Below are 12,910 nucleotides of genomic sequence, written 5' to 3'. Positions count from 1 at the left end.
AATATTTTAAATCATTCATAGGTATAATGATATGTATAATAGAATATTCTGTAATATACAGTATGTGTTTATATCGCCTAAAGTATCCTGTAAAACCTCTTATAACAGCTTTAAAAACTTAATTGTCTTATTGAGAAAGTCTTAAGATTTTCGGTAATCAATCTTACTCTGAAGAAGTGTTTTAATTCTTTCGTTCTACCTTGTTTCGAATATTGTTCTCCTGTCTGGTCTCTAGCTGCTGATTCTAATCTTAATTTGTTGGACAGAAACTTACGGTCTATTAAATTTCTTACTTCTGATCTAGATATTAATCTTTGGCACCATCGTTCAAATAGTTCATTATGCATGTTCCATAAGATTTTTCATAATTCTTATCATCCTTTACATTCAGATCTTCCTGGACAGTTCCATCCTATTCGTAATACTAGGCATGCAGTTAATTCTAATAGTCAGGCCTTCTCCATCACGATGCTCAATACTACAGAGTATTCTAGAAGTTTTATTCCAGCTGTGACCAAGTTATGGAATGATCTTCCTAATCCGGTAGTTGAATCGGTAAAACTTCAAAAGTTCAAAGTTGCAGGAAATGTTTTCATGTTGCACAGGCTGCCTATCTGTTTTGATGTTTTTACTGTTTTTAAAATATTTTATTGTTAATTTTTTCTCGTATCGTTTATTTATTTCTTTATTTCCTTTCCTCACTGGGATAGTTTTTCCTGTTGGAACCCTTGGGCTTATAGGATCTTGCTTTTCCAACTAGGGTTGTAGCTTAGCTAATAATAATAATGATAATAATAATTATAATAATAATAATAATAATAATAATAATAATAATAATAATAATAATAATAATAATAATAATAATTATTTAGAATAAGTAAAAAATGGGAGACATGACTGGTCACTGGGACTCGTTACTCTAATTTTACAGCTTTCGAATTTGGACTGAATTAAGATTTTTAAGGCAACATATGTCATTATAAATCTAGCTCAATTGTATTGTATTTTTAATATTTCTAATTCCTTGTTCTCTAAAAGTATGATAGTTGATCCCCAAGATTCTGAAGGTTATCAGTGAGGGATCTTAACTACAAAAGCGCAAGTAATGGTTGAATACATACACAAATGAAGTGTTTTGCACAGGTGAAACTAATTTATCTTTACTGTATTACTTTACAGTTCTTTTGTATTTGAAAGCCTGATGAAAAGGAAATGGTTACTAATATTGTTTCATAAACAGACATTTGGGAAATCTTAACTCGAGAATATTTTGATTGTCCATTTGTGAATAACTACAAATAAATTGTAATTTTACCAATTACACAGATGTTGTAAATCTTTACTGTATAAGAAATTAGAATTATGTATACAAAAGAAAATATTCAAAATAATTAGAAAATTATCCCAAAGGAAAATTAAAAATGTACCACATATTGATACACTGTGTAGTTATTGTATCATTCTATTAATTTCTCCAAATTTTTTATGTAGAATATTATAAATTTAAAAGAAATATGGTTTTAGTTTTAATTTATTTTCATCATGTGTAATGATAAGGATTAGGACTAGACATTGCTATATCATCAACACTCACACTAACTAGTCGTAAGGTCATAATCGAGCATAAAAGTTACTGTATGTTTTACATAAGTAAAGATGACTTTCAGAGTTTTACAAGTGACATTAATTTAAATTAAAAAGTTTGGGTTTTCATTGATTATGCCTTCATTCATTTCACTGTACTTCCATTATCATCATTATTAGGGTTCTATTATTATAGCACAGTATTTATTTTCTTATGTATCTTGGTTCTCATTATTTTCAGGAGTGACTATGCATAAAGGGTCTCCATGGGTGGCAGAAGGAAACTGGGAAGGCCCTGGAAGTGATGGAGGATCCCAGCAATGGACAGCTCCGCATCAAATTACTTCTCCTGTCGGACCTCAACCTGCCGTGGGGCTTCCTTATGCAGATGGCACACCTCAGTGGACGGCACCACCGGGTGTTGGTCCATCCCCTCCGGTTGGACCTCCACCCCCAATAGGACATACCCCTCCTATAGGACCCCCCATTACAGCCCCTCCTCCTTTAGGTCCCCCTCCGCCAACACCTTCTGGACCTCCACCGCTGCCACCTTGTCCTCCACCTCATTCTTTCAGTCACTCCATGTCTGGGGCCAGTGTTGGTGCAAGGCAGCCCTCAGGGTTTCATGGTCAGCAGCCCTATCCATCCCCGGCAGATTTCTACTCCTCTGCTTCTGTAAATCAAAACGTGCATCAATACGATTCTCACCAGAGTCTTCCATCTATGCCTGTGGCACATGGTCCGCCTCCAAGAGTATCTGGCCATGCCCCGGATGCTCCTCACTATATGGGTATTGAGAGTATGGGCCATGCTCATACTTGCTATACTTACCCTCCTCCTCAAATGGGTCCTCCCTATAGTTCTGGATGCTATGGGGATGGTGCATATGCTTGGCCAACGCACTCCACCTACACATCAGAGTTCTCTCAAAATGGTTCTGTTAACGTTGACTCCTGGGGTGGTGAAAGTAAAGAAGGGTGGGATGGTAATGAATGGGGGATTACAGGGCAGTGGGAGTCTAAACACAGACCTCATTCAAAGGAAGCTGTTCCCAAGTCCTCCAGTGAAAGGTCTCGAGAATCTCCAAGACAAAATTACAGAGAGGACGATCGTGGAAGAGAGGATCATAATTCTTCTGCAAACAGTCGAGAAAACAGTAATTATTCTTCCAGGTAAGTTAATTTTTCTACAAATTGATGCAATTATATTAGAAAATTGCTAATGTTTAATACTGTACTTATATTTGAAAATAACTGTTTAATTTGATCCGTAATTGGAATATAAACCTACGCTATTTATTTTGGGGTACTGTATTACTTTCGGCGAAGCTGAAATGACGAGCCATTAAAACTTCGCGAGGGTTAACTACCCATACCGCTAGTTTGCGGGGGTAGGGGGTTAGCTTGCTACCGTTCCCACACACACACATGATTTAGCTCACTTTGCTTTTTGCTCGGATGGTGTATGGTCGTTGCCGTACCTTATCCTTCGCCGTTATTATTGGACTGCCATTAATTCTTTTGTGCTTTCTCTTTGTGTTTTCTCTTTGTGTTAGTGTGTGTGTGTTGACTTCTGCGACCATGTGTACCGGCCCTGGACTCGGTGGCCAGCCCTGCGGAACCTTCATGTTGGCCGTGAAAACCGATCACCACACCCTTTGTCCCGCCTGCAGAGGTCAACAGTGTGATGGTGGTAATCAGTGTATTGAGTGTCGGGAGTAGTCTGCATCCCAGTGGGAGAGGTTTGGGTGACGACGGAATAAGTCCAAGTGGGATATTTTTCCTTCGAAGGTTCTTTCGAGGGGGAAAAAACCCAAGGCCTCTTCTTCCGTTTCCTGACCTTCCTCCGAAGCTCCTACAGTGCCTTACTACGCACCAACGCTGTCTGGCATACCAGTGCTCTTCTGCATACTTGCGCTCACAGATCCAGTACTTGCTAATGCACCAGCGCTCGATAATGCGCCAGGGCTCACCTGCACACTCGTGCAGTGGACATGAGCAGGTTCTCCAGGCAAAGGGACATCGCATCGACAGGTCACTATCGCCTCGTTCCCTTCCCAGCAAACGCCTTTCAGAGCGACTGCTCGGGAAAGGGGAACGGGCCTCCACAGAAGGGTTCAGGAAATTCGAAACTGCCTTCCTCTAAGGTGGACCCACCTACAGCTAAGACTTTCTCTTTAAGGACTTATAAGTCTACAGAGACAGCTTGTCGCTCGAGGGATGTCCGTGACCCACCCCGAGAAGAGCTCTCGGAGATGGAAGAAGGAGACTTTGCTGCAAGTCCAACATCGTAAGGAGAGCAGAAAGTGTCAGAATATGCGTTCTGTCAGGTTCTGACTCTCATAGGGTTTTCAATGGGTTTACTGACCCAGAGATACCCCCACGAGAGGGTAAAGACATGGTCTTAGATCGTATCTTAGGCACCCAGAAACCCTCAAAGACCAGTGCAGCTTTGCCCTGGTTTCAGGGGCTGAAAGGTGCCTGGGCTATGATCGCCCTACAGCTCTCTGAACATGCCTTCTTCCAACGTTCCGGCTCTACCAACAAGCTTCTCCCACCTCCTTGTGTTCAACAGAGGAGGTATTTTGAGATTTTGGACGATCCTCATCCTGCTCCTCCTGTCCATCACTCCTTGGATGAGCTCACCAAGGGAGTCTCTCTAGATAGACTCTCCAACTGACAGGTCTCTTTCTCAGCAACTGAGATCCTTAACCAGGAGAAAGTCACGAAGTACACCATGCAGGCTGCTTCGTGCTTTGCTGTCTGGTTAGGGACCTTGGGAATCTAAGGAAAGTACCTGGAAAGCAATGGAGACTTTCTTGCTCTCAGGCACTCGCATGATCGAGTTCCTCGCCCACCAAGTTTCGAATTTGTGGGCGAATACCATCCTGAAACATCAGGACCCAGTGTCTGAGAGAATCCACCAACAAGTCCCAAATGGCGAGATCGCTAGGCGCAGGTATTCCTCTCTAGAGGGAGCCCATTTTTTCAAGCCTAAGGACGTGGAACATGCTGCTGAGAGATGGAGGAAGTCCCATTAGGACTCCCTCCTCCACAGGGCTTTAACATCCAGGCCCTATAAACCACCAGCTCCTCAGCAGTCCCGTCCAGCCAAGACCATGACAAACAAGACAGCAGCAATGACCATGGTGTCTAAGAAGCCCTTTCTTGCCAAGGACAGATAAGGGACAAAGTCCTCCAGGGGAGGAAAATATCCTAGAGGGAATGGGCGAGGGTGCAAATGCTACGATAGGCACTTCCTCTGCTTACACACTGGTAGGGGGATGCCTACAAGGTTGCTTGGACAGGTTGAAGCAACTCGGGGTCAAACCCTGGACAACCTCTGTGATTCGTGTAGAGTATTGTGTCCTGTTCATAACATCTCTCCCTCCCCTGACCAGGAATCCAGTGTCAATAGACTCCTTTGCGATGGGATCAGCAAAGGAGCTGGCCTTTTGGGCAGAAGTCTAGACCTTGTTGAAGAAGGGCGCTCTCCAAGAGGTCCTCGACGGGTCCCTAGGCTTCTTCAGTCGACTCTTTCGTGTGAAAAAGGCGTCTGGAGGCTGGAGACCCGTCATCGACCTCTCAGCTCTGAACAAGTTTGTCAAACAAACTCCGTTCAGCATGGAAACGGCAGACATGGTCAGAATAGCAGTATGACCACTGGAATTTATGTGCACACTGGACCTAAAGGACGTGTAATTCCAGATCCCAATCCATCCGTCCGTCTTCAAGGAAGTACTTAAGACTCAGTAAAAAAGTGAAAATGAAAACAAATTTAGAATTAAGTTTAGTGTAACGTAAGATTAACATTTTATTTTTAAGTGTGTGTATAGTAAGCTAATTTCATTTAAGTTAAATTTAAAGTTGCTAATTTCATCTAAGTTGAATTTAAAGTTAAGGTTATGTTACGTAGTGTTACAAAAGTGTTGCGTACCGAACGTGTTGCTGTCAAGTCTCTCTCCTCCCCGTCCTCTCTCCCTCCTCCTCCTCCGCTAACACCGCCGTTAGCCGCTACCGTCTGTCTCGAAGATAAGAACTCCCTAATAATGTTACATTTCATTGAGCATCATAACTAGTTCATAGCTATTTTTTATTTTATCAGCGTAGAATGTTGATTACAACAATTAAAAACACGTTTGTTCCAACACGGAGACTTACCTCGAACTACTTTCTTAGGAGTACTGTACCTGGAATCTCTTCTCAACCGACCAGAGTTTTCTGTAGTTTACCCTACTTCCGTTTTCTGTGAGGACCACCTCAGGCGGAAGGATACGTGCCCTGAGGCTAGTCCCGAGCCAGGTCGCGTGTTAGCTTGGGTCTCGACCCTCAGTAAGTTCTCTGGTTGCGTCGTGATACCATCCCGACGCTTTCCTTTCTCAGTGCGACCCTTTGTGTCCCCGACTCGCGTGTCCCACGTGTCTCCCACGTGGTATCCCTGTACTTTCCCTTGTGTTCTTGCGTGTTCGCTTGATTCCCTTGTGCTTTTCCAAGTGTATTCCTTATCCATTCCCTGCGTTCCTGTGTCTTACGGTGTTGTGTTGTGCATCATGGAGCATGCCCGCCGTTGTCCTGGGACTAGAGCCGGGAAGTCGTGTGGAGCGTTTTTGTCCAAGCCGGAGGTTGACCCGCATTCCCTTTGCTCTTCGTGTAGGGGTAGAGTGTGCTGTCCGTCGGATACGTGTCCGGAGTGTGTGTCGTGGAGTGAAATCCAGTGGGTTCGTTTTTGTACGAAGAAGAAGAAGTCCGCTAAGCGATCTCCCAGGAAGGCAAGCACCTCTTTGGCCTTGACGTCGCCAGGAGGGAAGTCTGACGGTGTTTCTCTCCCATCTTCCCCTACCCAGAGTAGGGGACGAGGTAAGTCCGTTGCGGGGAAGAAGCCGATGGCTCTTCCCCAGGAGTCTAGTCTTCGAGATATTGGGGTTGCTGACTCTTTGCAGGCAAGTGGGGGGCCTGAAGGTGTTTTTAGTGGGGGTCTTGGAGACTCTGCCCTTGTGCTTGGGGGGCACGTCTCGTCAGATGACCCCATGTGGGGTAAAAATGTTCCTGTTTCTTCGCCCGCATCATGGGCTTACATTTCAGGTACCTCTGCAGCTGATGGCACCCAAGATAAAGTAGACTCTCCGGTAGCGGATCCCTTCGGATGGGGACCCCCGAGGACTCCCTGTAGGTCCCCGTTGAGGATGGAAGAAGGCCTTGGTTCCTGGTTACCCAACGTAGAGTGACCGAACTCTCCCCCAGCTCCTCTTTCGGCGGTTCCTGACATGTTTCTGCAACCTTCAACCTCCGGAACCCAGCAAATCATGAAGCAGTCCATTCCCATAAAAACACGTTTTTCCACTGTAATATACTGGTTTTAGGGTACAACAATTAAAAACATGTTTTTCCATTGTAATATACTGTTTTTAGGGTTTTTTTCAGAGGGTGGGAACGGATTAATTTTTTTTTAGTTATTTTATATGGGAAAAATTCATTGAGATACGAGCAAATTGATATACGAGCTCGGTCCCGGAACGGATTAAACTCTTATCTCAAGGTATTACTGTAGTGGCTTACATCAACAAGCAAAGAGGTACTTTTTCCCAGCCTCTATCCCATGTAGCAGTAGAGATACTGAGATGGGCTGAGATTTACTCGATACCACGATCGGCACGCTTCATTCCGGGCAAGGGGAATGTGCTCGCCGACAACTTGAGCAGAGCATCTCAGATAGTGAGTACTGAGTGGTCCTTGGATCATCTAGTAGCCAACAAAGTCCTGACTTTGTGGGGTTCTCCGACAATGGATCTCTTCGCAACGGCCCTGAACTTCAGGCTCCCATTGTGGTGCTCCTCATTCCCAAACCCCAAGGCTTTCTGGCAAGATGCATTCCAACAACGGTGGGACAACATCGACGTTTACGCCTTTCCCCGGTTCTGTCTGATGAGGAGGATACACACAAAAGTCAGAACATCGGTTTACCTCTCAATGACCCTCATAGCTCCGCTATGGCATCACACGGAATGGTTTCCGAACCTTCTGCAGCTCCTGACGAAGTCTGCAAGAGAACTCCCTCCACGACATGATTTACTCAAACGGTGACGTGCCAACGTATTTCACAAAGCCCTAGCTTCGCTACAACTTCACGCCAGGAGACTATCCAGCATCTCCTCTCTGAGAGAGGATTTTTGCAACAAGTTGCAAGCAGGACGTCTGGATACCTGCGAAAGTTATCAGCAGCAGTCTACCAGGCAAAGTGGAAGGTCTTCTGTGGTTGGTGTCGTGGAAGGGGTATCTCTCCTTTCGATGCCTGGGCAATAGCAGAGTTCCTCGTATATTTGCGGGAAGAAATGCGCCTGTCAGTCTCATCGGTAAAACGCTGTCACTCAGCCTTAAGTTTTGCCTTTAGACTGAACGGAATGGACATTTCCTCATCGGTAGAAATTTCCTTACTCATACGGAGTTATGAACTTACCTGCCCTCAGTCTGAAGTGAGACCACTCATGGAACGTGGTTAGAGTTCTCAGGTCTTTGAAGAGACCTCCCTAGAAACCATTACGCCAGGCAACAGATCCCCACCTAACTTGGAAGACGGTGTTCCTGCTAGCTTTGGCTTCGGCTTCGGCCAAGCCAGTCGGTGAACCTCATGGTCTCTCATGCGACATTGCCCATTCAAGGGATTGGGGAGAGGTAACGTTCAGCTTCGTCCCTGAGTTTATTGCTAAAACTCAGAACCCGGGAGTAGTGGATCCTCGATTCGACTCCTTCTGGATTTCGAGTCTTCATTCTGTAACAGATGATCCTGATCATCTCTTACTCTGCCCAGAGACGAGTTTAAGCTGTATCTTGAGAGAACAGCCGCAGCCCCTCCTCGTGTGCCTGCACTCTTCATCAGCACAGGAAGGACCAAGAGGAGGGTCACACAATCTCGGCATGGATTCGTAAGGTCATAGATCATGCGCAGAGTCCAGACCCTCCTTCTTCACGTCGCCCCAGAGCTCAGGATGTCCGGGGCGTAGCTTCGTCCCTGGCATTCAAGAGGAACTACTATGTGACGCAGGTTCTTTAGGCTGGGGTGTGAAAACAACAAACTACTTTTCACAGCCCAATACATGCAAGATGTGACCTGCAGGAGGCTCGATACGTTTTCTATTGGCCCTGTGGTGGCTGCACAACAGCTGGTATATTACCTCAAGCTCCTTAATGGACAAGTAGCAGAAGGTTGAGGACACTGTTACCTGGTTTTGCGTGAATGAAAAGGTTTGACTGGTTCTTTTTCTTTTATTCATCCTCCCCTCTCTTGGGGAAAACAGCATCCTGGATTCTCTGCATAATCTGACCTCAAACCACTGCAGGTAAACCATGCTTCCTTGTGTACCTAGTATTTAGCTAATACTGTTGCATCCCCATACGCTGGCGAGGTGGTATTGGGAAAGTCATGGTTTCAACAGTTTTTTCCTACAAAAAGACACTGAATAATTTTACCTGAACGGTCACACTTCTAAATATCTCAACGCACAGCTTGCGTAGGCTGCGGACCTTGGGTAGCAAGGTTTTAGCGAGGCGCAGGGACTCCTCATTTTGAGTATTAACATAAGGAGCCCCCTGGTAAAGCCAAAAGCCAGATTTGCAGGGACGTCCACCCTTCCTAATGGGTGAGTCACCCCTAAATAAATAGCTTAGGTTTGTATTCCAGTTACGGAACAAATGACATTCATAGATAATTTGTATTTTTAAACATCTGACTTACCTGGTAGTTATATATATAGCTTTAGTCCCTGACGTCACGGCAGAATTTGAAAACTCTCGGCGATTGGGTAGCGAGGTGTACCACCGGTGCGCCCTTTACCCAGGTACCTGTAATCATTCCAACTATTCCTCAGATCTTCCCTGCTGCCTCACAGGTGACATCGTTGGAATTTGGCTCACTTTGGCCTGTGTTTTTTGCAGTTAATTTAGTGAAGTACACTTTGGCTTTGGCTTTCTCTCCTTTTGGTTTTGTTTTTTGGTATTTTCTTTGCACTGATTAGATAATAATGTCTGACTCTTCTTCGAGTATTAGGAGGTTTGTGAGAGGATGTAAGACCCGTCTTGCTAAAGTCTCTTTAGATCCAAACTCCATTTGTGTAAAATGCAGAGGTAAGTTTTGGGAGTTGGAGGATCGCTATGTTCGTAAGCTTGAAAGGGATAGGATCAGGAGAAGTAAAAGTATGTCTCGCTCTTCTAGGGATAGTTCTCCCCCCTTGTTAACGAGCCTATTGATCCTTCCTCTGTAGTGGTAGTCCCAGATCCCCCTACTGTAAAAACTAACGAACCAACTCTTAAAGACATGATGGTGGAATGAAATAATTTGGTTTGTCAGCGCGCTTCTGCCAGAAATATGACTTCACAAGACGTGACGTAAAATCTATGAAGAATGACTTGCAAAATATGTAAATTCTTTTCTTTTTCTTGCAAGGAATGAAAAGAAAATACTAACTTACAAAGCAAAAGTATTTGATTTTTATAATGTAAAAGGAAATATATTATTTTCAAGAAAATATTTGTCCTATTAGTATACTTTCTTTAGATAATCATCGATCTATTCTCAGAGATTAAATAAAACCAGCGTACAGTCAAATTTACGCTGCGTAGTACTCATGACAATCGATACAGACCCACAAAATACTTTGTATTGTTACTTAATATTTCGATAATGGAAATACTAATATTAATCGTTAGCCTATTGGATTCTCATTCAAGCCCTTGGCGAAAGAGTAGAATCTCTTGCAGCGGGCAGGACTAAATTATGATCTGATGTGAAAGAGTTAAAAAGTGCAAGTGTCAGTGCTAAAATCAGTGCAGTGGAGGGTGCGGCTGCTTGGACCTGTCATTTTCCTAGCCCTGGACCTCCTCCAAGTTCCCCAACCCCTGGGAGAAGGAATGTCGACAGGTGAAGGGTGGCGAGAGGCGTTAGCTCCCGAGCAGTCGTCCCCTCGAGCGTACCTGTTGACGCTACCCAGGACGCTCGCCCTCGCCATGGGAAAGGCGAGGTAAAAGTGTTATCTTCGTCGTCGGATGACGCAGCTCACCGACGGGCCTGGCGTCTTACGTATTTCCCTTCCTGCTCAGAGAGAAGTCCTCCGGCCAAGCGGCCATCTACTTTGGTAGGAGACAAAAGAGCAGCCTGCAGACAAGAAGAGAGTTGCTCGCCATGATGCCAAGCGTCAGAAAGCCAAGCGTCAAGAGGGTCATGATGCCGAGCGTCCAGGGGTTGGACTACATCACGCCAATCGTCGAGAAGTTGGAAGTCATGACGCTGAGCTTCAAGAAGTTGGACTTTGTGACACCGAGCGTCAGAACCTTGGAAGGCATGACGCCGATCGTCTAGAAGTTGGACGTCGTGACGCTGAGCGTCAGAACCTTGGAAGTCACGACGCCGAGCGTCCAGAAGTTGGACGTCAAGCTACTAACGCTGCTGTAAGAGTTAGAAATGATGTTGACCCATATAGACTATTCAAAATTAGTGTGAATCATTCAATAGGAGGAAGAACTTTTTGTTATGCTGCACCGAGACTACAGAGCAAAATATAAACTGGAAAGAAATTATTTTCACACATCAAGGCCCGCCTGAACAGACTCTTAGTGTTGGATGGAGGGCGAGAAACAAACCCCTTAAAGTAAAAGTAAGTCATGAAGCCGAGCGTCAAAAACGCGGACTTCATTGCTCCGAGCGTCAAGTTTTTGGACACCATGACGCCAGGCGTCAAGATTTTGGATGTCATGACTCCAGGAGTTGCGAAAAGAAGGAGTCGATGTCGGGAAATAGGACGTCTCGACTTCGGAACAAGGATAATCAGAAGAAGGGAACGACGACTGTCATCTTTCCCCTGGTTATCTTTTAGAGGATGTTTCAGAAGAAGAGGACCCGAAGAACCACCATTCTTCGGCATACCTGTAAAGACTCATGAGAGTTTTTTTTCTGGGGTCTTCCCTGAGAACTTTGTTCCTGCTGCTCCTCGTTCCCCGCCTTCAGAATTTACGCTCGGGAAATCTTCGAAGGAGTCTCATTTTACGAAGATGGTTTTGTCTCGTTTATCCAAGAGAGCCTTAAAGGCTATGGGAGACTGGATGCAATCTAAGAAAGACCAGGGGAAAAGCAATTTTCTCGTTTTTTCCTCCGGCCAGATTAGCATCCAGGTTGAGTATTAGGTACGAAATTGGAGAAGCTCTCGGCTTGAGAGTCCCTGCCTCTGCCCAAGGGGACTTCTCGAGTCTGGTGGACGCCCCTCGGCGGACGGCCATGAAAAGGACTTTTGGTCAACTTCTGAGTTGGACCACCTGCTCAAAGGCATTTTCAGAGCCTTCAAAGTTTTTAATTTCCTCGATTGGACTCTGGGAGTCTTGGGGAAAAGGATGGATTCTTTGAAGGATGTTGACACAGAAGGTCTCGTCCATATGTCATGTATGGGCAAGGCGTTGAGAGATGGGGCCAATGAGTTAGCGGCACTTTTCTCAGCAGGTGTCCTTAAGAAAAAGGGGCCAAATGTGCGCTTTTCTGGCAAATGGGGTTACGCCCATGCAGAAATCTGAGCTGCTTTATGCACCTCTTTCTTCTCTCCTTTTCCCGCAAGATCTGTTAAGAGAAGTCTCTTCCGTGTTAGCCCAAAAGGCTACACTGGACTTAGTGTCGAAGGCAGCGAGAAAGGTTCTGCCAACGTCCTTCTCGATTCGTAAATCTAAGGAGGAAACACCAACTCATCAGTTTTCTCAGCCCTTTCGGGGGAAAACCTTAGGCAGAAGTAGTACTAGACCTGAAGGAAGGACATCGAAGAGGAGAGGCTCAAGACAAGGACGAAGCAGGGTCTGACAGCATTCGTCTTCAGACAGCGATAGGAGCCAGACTATCCAATATCCAACTTCTGGCAAGTATGGGAGAAGAGAGGAGCAGACCTTTGGTCCTTTCAGTTGCTCAAGGAGGGATACAAAATTCCTTTCCAAGGAAAACCTCCTTTAGTAGTAACTCCGATAGATCTCTCGGCCAGATACAGAGAGGTATCAAAAGTACAGGCGATTCAACAGCAAATGTCGCTTTTATTAGAGAGATTTAGGCAATAGAGAAGGTGCGAGATCTAGGGTCACCAGGCTTTTACAATCGCTCGTTCCTAGTTCCCAAGAACTCGGGGGGGGGGGGGGGTGGAGGGAGACCAGTACTGGATGTGAGTGCGCTCAACGTCTTCGTACGGAAGACGAAATTCACAATGGAATCAACAAAATCAGTCCTAGCGATAGTCAGAAAGGACGACTGGATGGTCTCGTTAGATCTTCAGGATGCGTATTTTCACTTCCCCATCCACACGAAGTTCAAG

General features: G+C 45.2%; 1 protein-coding gene across 1 annotated transcript in view; it reads left to right on the top strand.

Annotated features, from left to right (window-relative positions):
* The first annotated feature begins 1,798 nt into the window (after nucleotides 1-1,798).
* The window catches only part of LOC137658711 (ribonuclease 3-like), a 222,031-nt gene continuing 210,919 nt past the window's right edge, over nucleotides 1,799-12,910 (top strand). Inside the window, exon 1 of the mRNA XM_068393707.1 lies at nucleotides 1,799-2,756. Within this exon, the coding sequence (XP_068249808.1) occupies nucleotides 1,834-2,756 (923 nt within the window). The 5' untranslated portion in view covers nucleotides 1,799-1,833. The remainder of the gene's footprint in view (nucleotides 2,757-12,910) is intronic.

Source organism: Palaemon carinicauda, chromosome 19 (assembly GCF_036898095.1).
Source record: "Palaemon carinicauda isolate YSFRI2023 chromosome 19, ASM3689809v2, whole genome shotgun sequence".
Classification (NCBI taxonomy): Eukaryota; Metazoa; Arthropoda; class Malacostraca; order Decapoda; family Palaemonidae; genus Palaemon; species Palaemon carinicauda.
Note: the sequence above shows the minus strand (reverse complement) of the source record. Positions and strands in the feature narration are given on the sequence as shown.